Here is a 16,775-nt window from a genome sequence, read left to right as displayed (position 1 = left end):
TCTCGATAAATGGTGAGAGGAGGAGTTGGGGGCACACACACACACAAGGGACCTGATGCATCTCATTGACAGAGTCCCCAGGGCAAAGGTTTTATGAGTCTAAACTTAATGAACATCAGGTGCTCTTATTTAAGCAACATGCCACAGTCCGGCTATAATAAAGATTTCAACAGGTCAATATAGTCCCTTTATAAAATCAAGAAGTTTCAATCGCTCAGATTAGGCTTTTTTTCAGAATTAATCTATTAAACTGAATAAAAAGTCTATTTGAGGGACAGGATGCTCTATTTTATTGATTCTGATGTAATGGATCACCACAGACAGCTGAAGTCTAAAGTTACAAAGTTCAATTATAACTCAAAAAGCAGGCTCGGTGCGAACCGTCAAAGCGTACGGTAGAGGTGAGATCACTGACTCAAATGATCGACACCCCCGGGAGAGCGGTGACGTCACAGCGGCGGAAAGTCAGCCAGGCATCCCGGAGGATCCGCGCGCCCCTCCACTGCCTGAGCGCACGAGCTCTGAGTGAGTATTGTGGATAGTCTCTGCACGCGTGGTATCCTGCTCGCGAGGATTTCGGATGTGTAGGGGAAATGTAGGGGCTACTACACCACGAGCCGGATTTATTACGAGTTTTGTCTGAATCTCCATTCGAAGATATGCCTACATACTCTTTTTGCCAACACATCCTGGAGATCATTTAGACGCAACTTTGGAGCGGCGGCTTTTGCCCGCTTTATCTGTGGTGAGCCTCCTTCACAATAGCTTTTCAACTTTGCCGAATGCGGCTACTTTTATTACAAAATGCATTACAGAAAAGAAGGCAAACAGAATTACTGTATCTACTACTGTTACTACAACAACCAATCATTTACTTGTGGTACTTAACCAGTAATAAATATCATAATTATTAACATCGTCATAATATTGCATGCTCATGCACAGGCAATGGGCACACGCAAATGGATGTAAGCATTAGTAAAGTGAGTTGCACAGATATAAGAGCGCACAGTCTCGCGGTTCGCTCGCGCTCTCTGGTACAGTCAGCAGTGAGACAGCGCCATCATTCGCGAGCAACATCCTGCATGTGCCGTGCTGGAGCGACGGGGTAAAAAGGTTTTCCGTCTGAGGATACTTTTTCTGCGGTTTCCATATGGTATGGAACGTTGCTTTGAAATTTTCAAGTGTTTGTGTGTTTCTTTAAATATACCTCAAAATATAAATATTGTATTTTATATTTCACTATACCAGGCACCAGCCCGGGATATTACGATGCACAACACCACAGCAAAGATTAGCAATTACTTCTTAATTAAGCAAACATTACCTTAAGTTCTCAAACAATTAAAGGCAGGAAATCAGTCAATAATAATATAAGAAGATGAAAAAATGACAAGAAGGCTTGGTTTTCTCTTTTCATTAAGCTATATTGTTATATTAGCCTCTATATGTTATACTATTCGCTTGCTTTTACACTATAGTTTATATATTACCAAATCTCTTATTTATTTTTTATACATATATTCAGCTCTTATATTTATATTAACCAACACAACTTTGTTCACACTAATAATCACCAATATAGCATTTGAATAAACGCTTTTCACAGAGCACAGCCGCATATGTGTAATAAAACGCATTAATGCTGTAGAAAAACTGGTATTGATAAATCTTTGGACTTGGTACCGAAGTACTGGTGTTACTTTGATATCCCTAGAAATATGTAGCTTAATGTACCATATACCTTGCGCATCGACCTTTATCATGTCAAGTATCTCAAATGCAGACATGGAGATAATTGTTCTGCTTTGTTCCAAAACGCATGATGCAGCATATTTCTTCATTAGAGAGAGGTTTGGCACATAAAATAAAACATCAAAGATTTCTCCTGTCCCCCTGTGAGGGCAGAGCGACAGCCGTTTCATCTTCATGCCAAGAGGAAGTAGATCCGTGCGCTGTGCAAGGAGCGCGGAGAGATATTAAGAGCGCTTTGTGTGTGTGCAGATCGGAGAGAGTTCAGTCAGAGCGGTTGAGAGTGTCGGTACCATGCAGGGATTCGGAAATTACAAACTTCATGAAAAGCCACCAAGCAAAGGACGTTGGTACTGAAATAGGTATGTAGGATTTAGGAAGTCTTAATATTGCGCGAGGACTTATTGGACGTGTTCTAGTTTTGTGCTATTTTCAGAAATGCGTAAAAGTTTCAGTCAGCTCGCGGTGTAAAGTTCCCGTTGGGAGTCCTCCACTGCTCTCCGTAGTGGAAATAGGGCAGCTTTGAAGTTAACCGTAGGTGGGCAAAACTGTCGGAATACTTAATGTGTTCAGTTGTAGTTTAATTATTTGAGGTAAGCGGTCCAGAGTGGTCAGCTAATTGTTTTCGAATCGGAACAGTTGATACATCTGGCCAGCGCATGAAGGCATCAGTGTGGCGACGTGAAATGAATAAGAACTGACGGACTGGGGGATGGGGATACACTTTAACAACGGAGCAGAAGCCCGTCTTTTGTTGCTTTGGTATTTTGTTTCCATTCCAAAGGCTAAATTGCCGTATATTTAGGAGAGTTAACAGCGAGGTTCCTGCGAAAGCATTCAAATAGAAGGCTATGTTGTTTAGTGTGCTAAAAACCAAAAGGTTGTATGGTTCTCTGGTATTTCTGATAAAGTTCAGTCATATTTATTTAATTTCTGAACGACATACTGACGGTTGTGAGTCTTTTACTGTTTTAAACGCTCGAGGGCACGAATAGTTGCGAGGATATTTGGAAATCTCGAGCACGCTCTCGCGGAGTTCTCTGCTGTACATTGCTTCAAAAAGCAAAACCACTTATTAAATGTTAAATGCTGTATTAATGTTAAGAATGTCTACATTGCTCCATACTTTTAGCGAAAGATTAATGCGAACAGATGAAACGAATGCTGAAAGTTTTCTAGATATTTTTTTTGGTTAGCCATGCTAATTACACTTTCCTGATGTGCAGCATATCAGAAAATAAACAAAACAATTAAGTATACTACTAACCATCATTCAATGCCTTTCTTACAGCTAATACAAAGCATAAATGAATACATATTGTAATAAGCTCTTCTTTGTAGTGTATTAGTGAGTTCCGGTAAATAATACAGATCAAAGTAAAATAAAGTTTTCGTATTTGATCATTTTTTTTTCATAGTGATTAACACAATTGTTAATGTTTTCTTATTTATGAACATAATATTGAATACATCTCTGTACACATTGCATTGTTTTTAGCTAAAGAAGATTATGTCAGGAAGCAGTGAGAATAATGTATAATTTATTCAAGAAGCAGTGGAATGTGACTATATGTATACAAAAAAGGCACTTCCATCCTCACAGTGTTCATGACAGTTCATCATTTGGCCTATCAGCTGTCATGGTGTCTGTGGTGAAGTTGGAAATATAGACAAATAGTCAGTGGCTGTGTCTATGGATGCTGATGCACTAATCGTATTTGTTTTGAGTGATGATATACCGTAAACAGATATTCAAAAGTTGCCTGTCAGTTTCTTTTCTGCTGCAACCCAGATCGTAATGATAATTTAAGAGGTGATAGATATGAATTTTCAGATAGAAGACTCAAACCATGCAAATATGTCCCAAATGTACTAAATCTATTAAAATTGGAGCTTCATTATCTCTTAACTTTTTTCTCTTTATTCTCCACAGTTTCAGTGAGGAGTGCGCTGCAAACATGCAGAACCACGTGACTTCACTTCTGGTGGTTCTGCTGCTCCTGTGCGGCTGCACTGGGATCCAATGCCTCGACACTGCGCACATCCCTCTGTTTACCCAGTCTGTTTACAATGCAACCATTTATGAGAACTCAGCTGCTAAGACCTATGTGGAAAGTCCTGTCAAAATGGGAATCTACATCACAGACCCTACCTGGGAAATACGGTACAAAATCGTGTTGGGAGACAATGAGAACCTGTTCAAAGCTGAGGAATATCAATTGGGAGACTTTAGTTTTTTGCGAATAAGGACCAAAGGAGGTAGCAGTGCTATTCTTAACCGGGAGGTTAGAGACCACTATATTCTCACAGTCAAAGCCATGGAAAAGAATTCAAATGCTGAGGCTCGAACACAAGTCAGGATTCAGGTACTGGACACAAATGATCTTCGACCACTGTTCTCTCCAACCGCTTATAGCATATCTATACCGGAAAACACAGCTATTCGCACAAGCATAGCCAAAGTGATGGCGACGGATGCAGATATCGGCACGAACGGAGAGTACTACTACAGCTTCAGGGAATGGACGGAAATGTTTTCGGTCCACCCCACAAGTGGTGTAGTTACGCTAACTGGAAAGCTGGACTACTCTGAGACAAAGCAGTATGAATTAGAGATTTTAGCAGTGGATCGAGGCATGAAACTGTATGGTAGCAGTGGATTTAGCAGCATGGCTAAGTTAACGGTACGAGTAGAGCAGGCCAACGAGCACGCACCGGTCATCACTGCTGTAACCCTAGCGCCCTCAGACACAGACAAGGACCCTACTTATGCTGTTGTGACTGTCGAAGACAATGACCAAGGTGCTAATGGTGAGATAGCATCTCTCAGCGTGGTTGCAGGCGACCCTCTTCAGCAGTTTAAAGCCATGCGGACCAGTCCAGGCAGTAAGGAATATAAAATCAAAGCAGTTAAGCAGGTTGATTGGGATAGTCAGCCCTTTGGATACAACCTTACACTCCAAGCCAAAGACAAAGGGAGTCCACCCCAGTTTTCATCTGCAAAGGTCATCCATGTCACGTCCCCCCACTTTAAAGTAGGGCCTCCTAAGTTCAATCAAGATATTTACAGAGTCAATGTGAGTGAATTTGCACCACTGCACACACCTGTTGTAATGGTAACAGCTGTGCCAAAGTATCCTCAGCTTAAGTATGCATTCAGACACAAATTGGATAAAAATCATTTTACCATTAATGCTGATACAGGCTTGATCACAACAGCTGGGCCCCTTCATGCAGACTCTGTGAACAAGTATGAATTAGAAGTTGTGACCAGCGACAAAAAAGCATCTGCAAAAGTAATCATCAATGTGATCGACGTGAACAACAACGCACCAGAATTCAAACAGACATCTTATAAAGCTAGCATTGATGAAAATATGCCCAAAGGTACTAGTGTACTAACCGTAAAAGCCACTGATTTAGACAGTGGGGAAAATGGATATGTCACTTACAGCATTGCCAATGTGAATCCCCAGCCGTTCGTCATTGACTACTTCTCTGGTGTCATCAGTAGTTCCGAGATTTTGGATTATGAACTGATGCCAAGGATTTATACCTTGAAAGTGCGGGCGTCAGACTGGGGTTCCCCTTTTCGACGTGAGCTGGAAACTCAGGTTACAGTTACACTTAACAACTTGAATGACAACAAGCCACTTTTTGAGAATGTGGATTGCAACATAATTGTGCCAAGAGACCATGGCCTTGGTGAACAGATCACGACGGTGTCTGCTATTGATGCTGATGAGTTGCAGTTGGTGAGGTACAGAATGAAAGCTGGGAATGACTTGAATCTTTTTGAAATGAATCCAAACTCAGGCGTTCTGTCTTTAAAGCAGCTTTTGAGTGAGGGTGAGGCAGCAAAAGTGTCCTATCACAGCTTGCAGATCATAGCCAGTGATGGAGAACAAGAAACTCAGCCCATGTTTTTGAACATTACGGTCGTTACGGCGCGTAAACCAGTCCAAGTGAAATGTGTTGATACTGGAGTTGCCAGCATGTTGGCAGAAAAGCTGCTGCAAGGAAGCAAGATCCACAGCCAAAGTGAACCTGAAGACCACTTCCAAGACTTTCACTCTGTGAATCGCTTTGCACCCCAGTTTGCAGAAACATTTCCCAGTGTGATTGAGGTCAAGGAAGATTTGCCTGTCGGGGCCAGGATTGTCCATCTTAGTGCCACGGATTCTGACAGCGGTTTTAATGGAAAACTTGTTTACGTTATCTCTGGGGGTGATGCTGAGAGTCGTTTCGTTCTTGACATGGACAGTGGGTGGCTCAAAGTCTATGCACCTCTTGACAGAGAAACAACCGATCACTACACATTGAACATTACAGTTTATGACCTTGGAATACCCCAGAAGTCATCTTCACGTCTGCTGGATGTAAAGATCCTGGATGCTAATGACAACAGTCCACAGTTTTTACAGGACACATACTCCGTAGACATCAGCGAGGGCACTGCGGTGGGCACAGAGATCATTCAAGTTGAAGCAAAAGATAAAGATCTTGGTGATAATGGTGTGGTCACATACTCCATACTGGCAGACATGGATCAATTTTCTATTGATCCAAAAACCGGGATCGTTACGGTGAAGAAGCCTCTAGACCATGAAGTGCAAGCCAGTTTTGTGCTCAAGATAGCAGCTCGTGATCAGGCCACTGCTGAACCTCAACTTGTCTCTACTGTGTTGCTTAAAATCACACTGGAGGATGTAAATGACAACCCCCCAAAATTTATTCCTCCAAACTATCAGGTGAGAGTACGTGAGGATCTACCCATTGGTACTGTTATAATGTGGCTGGAAGCTCACGACCCTGATGTTGGGCCATCTAGCCAGGTACGATATAGCCTCATTGATAATGGGGATGGGAAATTTGAAGTAGACAAATTGAGTGGTGCCGTACGAATTGTGCAGAATCTGGATTACGAGAAAAAGCAAGTGTACAGTCTCGCAGCAAGGGCAAAGGACAAAGGGAAGCCGATATCTTTGTCCTCGAGTTGTCACATTGAGGTGGAGGTTGTGGACGTGAACGAGAATCTGTACAGGCCATTGTTCCCATCATTTGTGGATAAGGGATTTATAAAAGAGGATGTGCCCATTGGAACATCAGTGATGAAAATCAAAGCTCAGGATGAGGATAAAGGAAGAGACGGAGAAATCCGTTACTCCATTCGGGATGGGTCGGGTCTGGGGATCTTTACTATCGACGAAGAAACTGGTAAGTTATCATCCTTTCTCTTTTATCCATTCATGACTGGGGCGGAGTTGCGGGGGATATTTTTTCGGGTCATGAATTATTCAAGAAACAAATCTCATACGGATGAAAGTGGCCGGTGATAAAAACGATGCCAACGTGAAAGGGCTTGCTGTAGTAGAGGTGGTTTTTTTGTACAGAAGCAGGGATTCATATTTTGTGTGGCATCAGTTGGATACTTGCACAGGTTGGTGGAAGCAGTTGGATGTCTTTGAGAGAGCTGATGAAGAGCATCCTGATTCTTTTCATTTTTCAGCCGGAGGAGAGAGAATTGATGGCAGGAACAGATGGAGCAGCTGTCTCTCGGACCTGCTCTAGACATTCCACACTAGTTGCCGTGGTATTAAGAGGATCGCTCGCCCTCCCCACTCCCTACTTCCGTGCACACATATTTTTCTACTTCATTCTTTCTCACTGTATATTTTTCTTTTAAAATAATCAAATCAAGCACTGGCTGTTTCTCATTTATAGATTATTTTGTTATGTAGGCCATAGGGTACTTATGGTACTAACCTGTATTAATGTGAGCCGTAGAGAGTTAGGGAATGGTGCTTTTTGAAGCAAACACATTTCAAAAGTCAACATCTGGACTCATTATCTTTATACAAAGAATGTATTAATACCTCTCTCAGCTGCCCTGACCACTCAAAGCACCTGTGCCAAAAGCTTAAAATAAGCAGTCTGGAATTTCAACGGTCTTTGACACAGAGAAACTATTGGCCACCCGGTAAAAAATGAAAGCCTTATATACCCAAAGATCACAAGACTGTGAATATTAAGTGTGTGTGTTTATTTTTATTTATTTATTTTTATGCTGAGCTAAATGATTAATGTACAAACAGACCAGTGAAACGTCATGCCTAAAATATGTTTTTGTGCATGCATGCAGTCAAAGTCTGGACTTTCACTAGATTATTCAAGGTGGAATTGTATTAGTACACTCAAAAAAATATATTGTTGGTCTAACTTAATAAAATTATGATGCACATTTCCATGCATTTAAACTGATTTATTTGAACTTAAATGAAGTTAAATGAACTGAGAAAACTTGTGCTTAGGTTGTCAATAGCTGTCATACTCGCACTAAAATATTTTTGTTCATTTCATTTGTTTTAAGGAAGACATGCACGTCTACATAAAGCCACTTTCACACTTCATTCACATTGCCAATGATTTCCCGGAATATGTGTGTGCGTTCACACACCACCCGTAAAGGTCCCATAATGACACGTGACATCAGGATGTGACGTGTAATGTAGTACTAGTCGAAAATGCTTGGCACGTTAACTTTCACTTAAGCTGGCGAACAATCTCAGATTTAGCACAGATAATAAGGAGCTAACTGATCTCTGCTTCATTACAGTTTGCACCTATTTTTTCGGCGCAAACGTTGATCTGCCTTTAGAACACCCACACGATAACGTCACTACAACACACCCTTTAAATAAAGTTGTGACATTTGCCAACTATGGTAGCCCATACTCAGAATTGGTGCTCTTCATTTAACCCAGCACCCAGGGAGCAACTAGGGGTTCAGCGCCTTGCTCGAGGGCACTTCAGCCATTGGTATTGAGGGTGGAAGAGAGTGCTGTTCATTCACTCCCTCCCACCTACAACTCCTGCCAGGACCAAGACCTGAACCTGCGACCTTCAGGTTACAAGTCCAACTCTCTCACCATTAGGCCACAGCTTTTGTTCACACAGCGCTCATTTCGGGACTTAATCTGGCAATGTTATTAGATCCCCAACCCGGGATCGATCCCGGAATCAATCCCGGGACGTGTTTGTGTTCACACTGAAGGCTATATGGCAGTGTTCCGGCAATTTTCCAGGACCAATGTGCAGTGTGAAAGGGGCTTAAGAAAGTAAACTAGCAGTATCTCCTTTGAATCCCTTTTAAGAAATCTTGCTTTCTTGGGTGGTAAATTTAGCATGACAGGATGTGCTGGCATAGGGATGTCCCCCCCCAACAAGACCATCTGTTGGCCATTGTGCCTGCCCAGTCTTATGGAGATTGAGCTTTGCTGCAGTTCCAATGGATGGAAGCTTACTTAAAGGTTTTTCCAAGTTGATTTGGAAACAGGAAATAGTTAAATTGTGTCTTGGGTGTATCAAAAATTTAGAAACCTGAATGAGTTTGTCACCACTGCAGATATAATGCTTCTAAACTTAAAAAGTACTTTGCAGGGCTCAACAGTAAGGATGGTCTGCTGACCTAGGGCCAGTGTGAGAAAGTTTTGATCAAGTTAACAGAACTTTCAGTTTTACATTTATTGATATTTCAGGCCTCTATCCTTTTCTTGGTGCAGTATAATCTCCATATCAAAGTTTTAATGCAATAGTTACCATGATGTTTTGTGGCTCCGAGTGTTGTCAATTGAGTCCACTCAGCACCACCCCTAACTAGAGATGCAGGTCACCGGGAGTCTCTGACCTTCTCCCCCGCTCTTTGACCCCCAAATCGATCTGTCTGCTCCAGCAACCATGCCATTGTCTTTTTCAGGGTCCTATTGTTAAGGATCATAGCCAGGACTGGTAGTAGTGCAAATATGCCTGAGGTAACAGCAGCTCTCTTGGGAATGGAAAGATTAGAAGAGTGATGGGTAGGAGGTGTTCGGGTTTGAGGTCACTACATGTGGGATGAATATCATGTTTTAAGCAAGGAATCAATCTTTAACTCAGGTTAGAGAATAGTAATAAAGAGCCATTTGTTGTTCTGCACTAAATGAGTATTTTAAGAACGAGAGGTCATCGTTGCTGGAGGCTATGGATGTACCTTTAGTCATGTTTTATGAGAATGAACACCAAAAGAAAGACTGAGACACATCTGGGCCAGATTTGGTGCTTTGGACTATATTTTCCATGTGTATGTGTTGTTTACCCATTTTATTCTCTACTTCTGCAGACCCCACAGGGGGCCGAGGAATGTGCAAATTAAATGTTTTCCATCGTTCATTTCTACCCCCCATTTTGTTCTCCTCAGCCCTACATGTTTGACTTCAGTAGTTCTGCCTCGTAGGAATTTTAGGATTCCGTCATTTATATCCCGTCTTCCCATAGATGTATTTTTGTTTGCCTGAGCAGAGCAAAAGCTTCCCTCAAAAACCTCAGTTCTGAGAAACATAGTATGAGTTAAACTATTACTGCCACAATGGAACTTGACCCGATTAATGCTTGAACACTGAATGGTTACTTGAGATTGTGTGTAAATAGCAAAACTAGAAATCTGTTTCTAGAACCTCCTGCAGTGTTTATTTGTGCGATTTCCACAAATATGTCAAGAGCAGAGGGCTAAAATGGACCCTGGTGAGACCTTAGTGCTTAAGCCAGGGAAATTCTGCCATGTGTGTGTGTGTGTGTGTGTGTTTGTCAAGATGACACACACACACACACACACACACACACACACGTTAATGAGGTATGCCACTAAATTGATTGATGTCACCAGAGCTGTGCAAAGAGTCTAGTGCCTTTATTTAAGAATCCGCCCATGGTAAATGGGAAGATAAAGCTGGAGAGCAAAGTCACAGGTCAAGGACCTTAGACTTTGATATTTATTCTTATATTAAGTCTTAGAAATAGATGGTTGCTGATGCTGAGTTTTCTCTAGGGACACTGTGAGTGAAAAACAACCACACCACCACACACACAGACACGTATATATCTGAGAAAATCAGCGAGACCTGGTTGGTCTTAAATTGGGAAGTCTTGCTTTACTACCTTTAATGGGATAAGTTAAAAACTTATTTTAAGAAGCAACACATTAAAGGTGATGCAAAGGAGCTCAAATTTTGACATTGAATACTTAATTAGGTTTAACCTTTCATTTCATCTACTAGAGCTCATTTTAAAGAACCACATCTGCCAGACAGTTTTCTCATTTGGGTTCTGAGAATAGTACATTTCTGCTTCATTTTATTAATTTGCTCTATAATGAAGTCAGCTCAGATTTTTTGCCCAGGTGACCATGCAAGATTTGATATAGCAATCTCACTCCTGTGAAAGTTTTGCAGGTGTCACCAAGATTGAAATGCTGAGTAGCCACACATTTCAGCTCTTTAAATTTATGAAAATGACTCTGAAGTACATTTAATTTGTGTTGTTATTTAATATCCCAAAGTAAAATCTAAATAGCCTTTAAAAATTTGGATCAATTTGTGTTAAATCCACTGAGATTACAATTTCTCAACTATGTGAAAAATAGTTGTAGTTTTGATGAAAAAACTCACAAGTGACATACACTACACTTGTTTTTTTTTTTTTTTTTTTGCTTAGAAAAATCATCCAGATATTTGAAGTGCATTTCCTGTTGGAATTCTCATTGCAAAAAGACTAAAATGGCATGGAATAGTGCATAAGCATGCAAATTCGGATGCACCTACCTACTCAGAAATCAGCATACAGAGATACCTCTGCTTGAGCCAGACACCATTAGGTCAGAGAGTGCCCCATAATGCAGAGCATGCAACCATGCCTAATCCTTGACTCACTGCACAAAAATATCTGTCTGTGCATGAAGCAGCATAGAAAGCCATGATTTCTTCCACATTGCTGTTCCCCATGTGACTGATGATAAGAAAATTTAGACTGACTTGCAATATAACTATTCTTTTAATAAAAAACATTTAAAACTTCTGGTTAAGAAGTTTCAAAGATTGATTATTCACTAGGCAAGGCCAAAATCTTCAAACACGGTCTCTAAATGCATTTTAATTTATGTTCTCGGTCCTTCGTTTTATTAACATAACTGTTAACATCTTTCTCTCTTAAGTCCATATGCTCTGGCAAGCCTTTTTTGAATTCTCTTTGAAGACTTACAACCCCACTATATTTTTAGAACTTTTCAAATTGCATTTTTGTAGTGGAAACCAATGCAGTGTTTTTGAAAACTCAGTCCACTTGATACATGCTGACACAAATTAAGTCCTCTGTTCATTAACAATTCTTTTAGCATTTTTGTGGAAGATATTCAGAGAACAGAATTTGTTCTTCTATGAACTGGCACATAAGTGTATTTGTCAAACTACAGTGGTTGAGCCGTATGTTTTTGGTTTCCCTAAAAAGAACCAGTAAGATTCATTGATTTGTAATCCGACTACACTGATCGGCCTGTTTTTGATTTCCCTAAAAATAACTGGATCATAACTCAGTGGTTTATGACTCGTACCTTACTGGTCATTTTGTGTGCTTTTTAGATTCTGTAGAGGTTTAGTGGCTTTACTGAAAACTAAAAAGGAAAACACTAACAGAGTAGTTTGGTTCTAGTATTTTCAAAACTAGGTCCCATCCTTTATCAAAAATGCTTTATCTTTGCTTTGCAACATATATTGACTGTTGTACCTCTGAATAGTGAAATGGTACTTATTGAAGACATGAATTAGTATGATGTACAAAGCACTAGTATGAGAGTGTGCATGTGCTGCTTATTGTGCCGTATCCTCTGTATGCCCTTCCTATGGGGAGAAAGGTTGGCTGATTTGCTCTGATGCCAGATAACAGAGGAATGTACTGACGGCTTTGTCTTCTCATGTTTGGCTACCTTTCAGTTGGCCCGGGCAGAAAGAAAGGGAAGGGGTCATCTAAATGAAAGGGGTCAGGAATGAGTTTTTTCTCCTGTCATGCCATACCTGGTACCATCACATTTTCCACCAAGTGTCACAATATTAAGCCTATTATGCGACTACACTCTTTTACCAGTCTCGCCATCTCATTTATCTTTTCCTGTCTCTCAGGAGTGTGACTACTTCATTTCCACTTTTTGCAGAGGGCAAATGACTGTGACTGGCTGACTCTGTGTAGTCTTTGCTTGAGTCGTGTTGCTGGAGCAACCGGATTCTGGAATGCAGGATCAGGAGTTGATTGTAGGGTGCTAAATGAAAAGCACACTTTCCCTCGTTAAAGTCAACTGCCTTCCCCAACCATCAGGTCCCATTTTTGGGAACTAGTGCTGAAGTTAACTCTTGTAATTTTAATGTTCCCTAAATAAAAGCCAGTTGTGCAAAAGAAGGCCGTTTATGCCAAAGACAAACCAGCAGTGGAGTGTTTTTGGTCTTAGACGTGTGCGCTACAGGATTGATGGTTTGACGTCAAGCCCAGTGTTTCATACTCAAATTCCATATGCCATGGTCCAGCTCTCAGACATGCCAATTCCCATTACGGTGGGCAATGTTGCAGTGTTCACTGTTCCCCTGTGATGTAACAGATTTTTTAACGAGAATCTAAGGCGAGTGACAGCAGATGTAAACATGGCGCTGGTGGAAGCAGAGTGCGAAACCAGAGACGCTAACCACCGACGCGAGACAAACTGTATGATACATCTGCTCCCAAACTATATCTGACTGTGCGTCAAAGTTAACTGGCATTTTAGCATTGCACATCTTGGGACTATGTATGTCACACCCACAGCTTTTTCACTCAGAGTTTAGAAATGAGAAATGAAGATGAATTCTTTTTATTTCACTGTTGGGCTTCTGTGCTCGACAGATAATCACAACAGCTTGTCACGAAGGCACAACAAATGATTGCGTCATGGACTGTTTAGCAAAAATGCAGTGTTTTTCACCAAAATCTTGCACCTGTTTTTGAAATACCTCCATTTAGACAAATTTAGTGTTTTGTATGAATTTTGACAAACACAAACCAACATTCAAACAAAGGCATAACAAATAATTGCATAGTCCTATTACAGTGATGTTGCCGATTTAGTTCGTGTTGTTTGAAGACGGTGAGCGATCGGCCGGGGGTCGCTCTCTCTGGCGCACTCTCTCTCTCTCGCACTCTCTCTCTCTCTGCCCTGTTAAACTGACAGGACTTAAAAACACATGCAAATGATAAACTTTCACTCCGCAATTAATACGCGAATCACATTCGTCAAGGACCTGTACAGTTAATGAATAACGGATCAACTACGACAGCCTACATCGCACATCCTGAGATGTGACTATCGTGGATTCGTACATCACGATATCGATGCATAAATGACACACCGTTTTTATTAATCTTTGTAAATGTTAGTTAATGAAAATACAGTTGTTCATCGTTAGTTTTGTTAAATCACAGTGTGTTAACTAATGTTAAAAAGCAATAAAAAATTATTTAATAATGCGATAATAAATGTTGGAATTAACATTAACTAAGATTAATAAACCCTAGAAGAATTGTTCCTGCTTAGTTCATGTTAACTAAAGTAATTTACTAATGTGAACTAATGAACCTTATTCTAACGTGTTACCAGATTTTTTATTATGCAGCCCCCATTGTTATATATATATATATATATATATATATATATATATATATATATATATATATATATATATATATATATATATATATATGAAAAAATAGCAGTTAAAAACAGCAATAAGTATAATGTAAATTGGCATTTGTCATGTAGTCTTTGCTGCAGTCAGTCTTGCCCATCTTTAAGGCTTTGAATGTTTTCAGGTTTGTAGTCACAAGACTGTCCATGTAAACTCCCTCAGAAACAATTAAAGAGTTAGCATAGGCCTATGCCTTCATTTAGACTGGTTTGTGTGTTAACACTTTAATGTATGTAACGTGATATCACAGTGTCTGTGTATGTTTTGGAATGTTGGTTTTTCACAGCTTTGCCCCTAGATAACGGTTAGGTATAAATTTGGGTTCATAATTATATGTAAAAGTGTAATTAGGAGCCTAGTTAAGAGTCAGACATCTGGGGTTTGAACCAAATGACTTCTCTATTCCCCGTGTTTTACTGCCTCGCCAGACTCCTCCCTGCAATATTTTAAAGGCCTTTGATCCTCGCCACACTGAAACACTTCAAGGAGCACACGTTTATAAATAGAAAAGTTAGAGAAAAAAGATGTGAGGCTTTCAAAATGTGAACGCAGCACCCCGTATGAAACATACTCTCACTTCATAGTCTTATCAGCCTACCCAAAAGAGGAGAGAAGAAAAGCACTCCAGCATGAACTGGGACAGTAATGCGGCGGACTAGTGATAATGCCAGTGCCGACTATGTCACTGGGCAGCTATTTCATGCTTTGAAAAAATGTTGCTACAATGGAGGACAGATATTTGCTATCAGGGCTCAAAGATTGGAGGCAATTGATGGGGGAAAGAGCATGGATAAAGTCCAGACATGATATTTAAACAAACAGGCCGGCCTCACTGCCAGTCCTCTGCAAAAACACAAGGTCTTCTGGACAATGGGATCTGTTTTGGGCATGTGTCAAAAGAAGCTCTCAACTGGAATTAATAGGCTAAAGCAAGCAGGAAAATGATGGGAAGAAAAAAAAACTTTTTTTTTTTTTTTTGACAAATTTCCTCTTCTTTTTCATGCTCCTTTTTTGTGCCAGGTTAGAATATGTCAGCATAGTAATTTTTTCCCTCAAGATTGCAAGATTTCCACTCACTCTCTGCTTTTAAGATGATAAGATTAGTGTCATATGTAGAACGAGACACAATGACATAATGTAAGTGTACTATATTAAGTCGGTCAAATCATTCTGTTCCTCCTAAGTATGATTTTTCCCTCCAGCCAGATGTTCCAAGCTGTTTTTTGGTGCTAGTCAGGTTGGTAGTTGCTTTGTTAGTCGGGACGATATAGTGAAGATGCAATGATGCGTAACAAGAGGCTCAAGAGACTCTACAAGCCCGTAATCACGTGTCCAGCATGCCCTGCAGATAAGATGGCTTTTGTGTGCCAGAGTGTTTGTTAAAGTCATCAAGCACTCATTCTTTAATTGCTTCCTCAATCTGCTATTAGAGGCCGATAACCATGGCTGTGGAAGTCACTTTTTTTCTAAACTAGATTTGTGTTGGTTTCCAAGAGAATTTTATTCTATAATGCATCTTTTCCCATACATACATTAATAGCTTTTTAAAAGTTATAAAGTTTATTCAGTACTCTAAATATTTAGGGCTCGACGTTAAAGGGGGGGGGGTGAAATGCTATTTCATGCATACTGAGTTTTTTACACTGTTAAAGAGTTGGATTCCCATGCTAAACATGGACAAAGTTTCAAAAATTAAGTTGTACATTTGAAGGAGTATTTTTGTTCCAAAAAAACCTCTTCTGGTTTGTCACAAGTTTCGGAAAGTTTTTTTCGAGTATGGCTCTGTGTGACGTTAGATGGAGCGGAATTTCCTTATATGGGTCCTAAGTGCGCGCTCTTCTGCCGGAAGAGCGCGCGCTCCCGTATAGCAGAGCACTGAGAGGCTGAGCACAGCCTGATCAGAACGAGAGCGTCGCGAAAAGTCAGAAAAGAAGTGTGTTTTTGGTTGCCAGGGCAAGACAACCCTGCACAGATTACCAAAAGAGAAACAGCATTAAGGGACCAGTGGATGGAGTTTATTTTTACAGAGCATCAACGGAGTTGTGCAAGTGTTTTTGTGTGTTCCCTGCATTTCGGATTGCACATCGTTTATTTCTTAAGGATAGTCCCAACGGAAAAGGGTCACGATTGTGTGTTGGAACCACATGCGGTGAGTAAAACTGCTTCAAATATCTCTGTGTTGTTAACTTAGATATCAGCGCGTAAGCACATCAAGTAAACAACATGCGATGTTGTCATCAAACTGCACTTTCCACATGTACAGCTTTTGTTAAATTTCAGCCTCTGGATCTGTGTCACAGCTTCCACATGCTCTCAACTCAAAAGCCTACTCGCGCTCGTGATTCTTTAGCTCCGCCCACACGTCACGCCTCTAGGCTCTTATAAATATAATAAAATCTTTCTCTTATAAATATAATAAAAATAAAGACTTTTTGGAGTCATGAAGGA

General features: G+C 40.5%; 1 protein-coding gene across 7 annotated transcripts in view; it reads left to right on the top strand.

The window, feature by feature from the left end:
• The first annotated feature begins 523 nt into the window (after positions 1–523).
• Positions 524–16,775, top strand: part of fat1a (FAT atypical cadherin 1a) — an 89,402-nt gene continuing 73,150 nt past the window's right edge. For 3 of the 7 annotated variants that reach the window (XR_008155794.1, XR_008155762.1, XR_008155795.1), the window contains exons 1-2: positions 524–745; positions 3,686–6,969. Coding sequence is in view for 4 of the 7 variants with exons in the window: in XM_052568220.1 (XP_052424180.1) it covers positions 3,711–6,969 (3,259 nt within the window). In the remaining 3 variants the exon portion in view is untranslated. Of the gene's footprint in view, positions 746–2,004; positions 2,115–3,685; positions 6,970–16,775 lie in introns of those variants that run through there. The other 4 variants (XM_052568220.1, XM_052568140.1, XM_052568056.1 and 1 more) reach the window with 2 other exon arrangements.

This window comes from Carassius gibelio, chromosome A1, assembly GCF_023724105.1.
Source record: "Carassius gibelio isolate Cgi1373 ecotype wild population from Czech Republic chromosome A1, carGib1.2-hapl.c, whole genome shotgun sequence".
NCBI classification, from domain to species: Eukaryota; Metazoa; Chordata; class Actinopteri; order Cypriniformes; family Cyprinidae; genus Carassius; species Carassius gibelio.
This window is presented reverse-complemented; position numbering and strand designations above follow the sequence as displayed.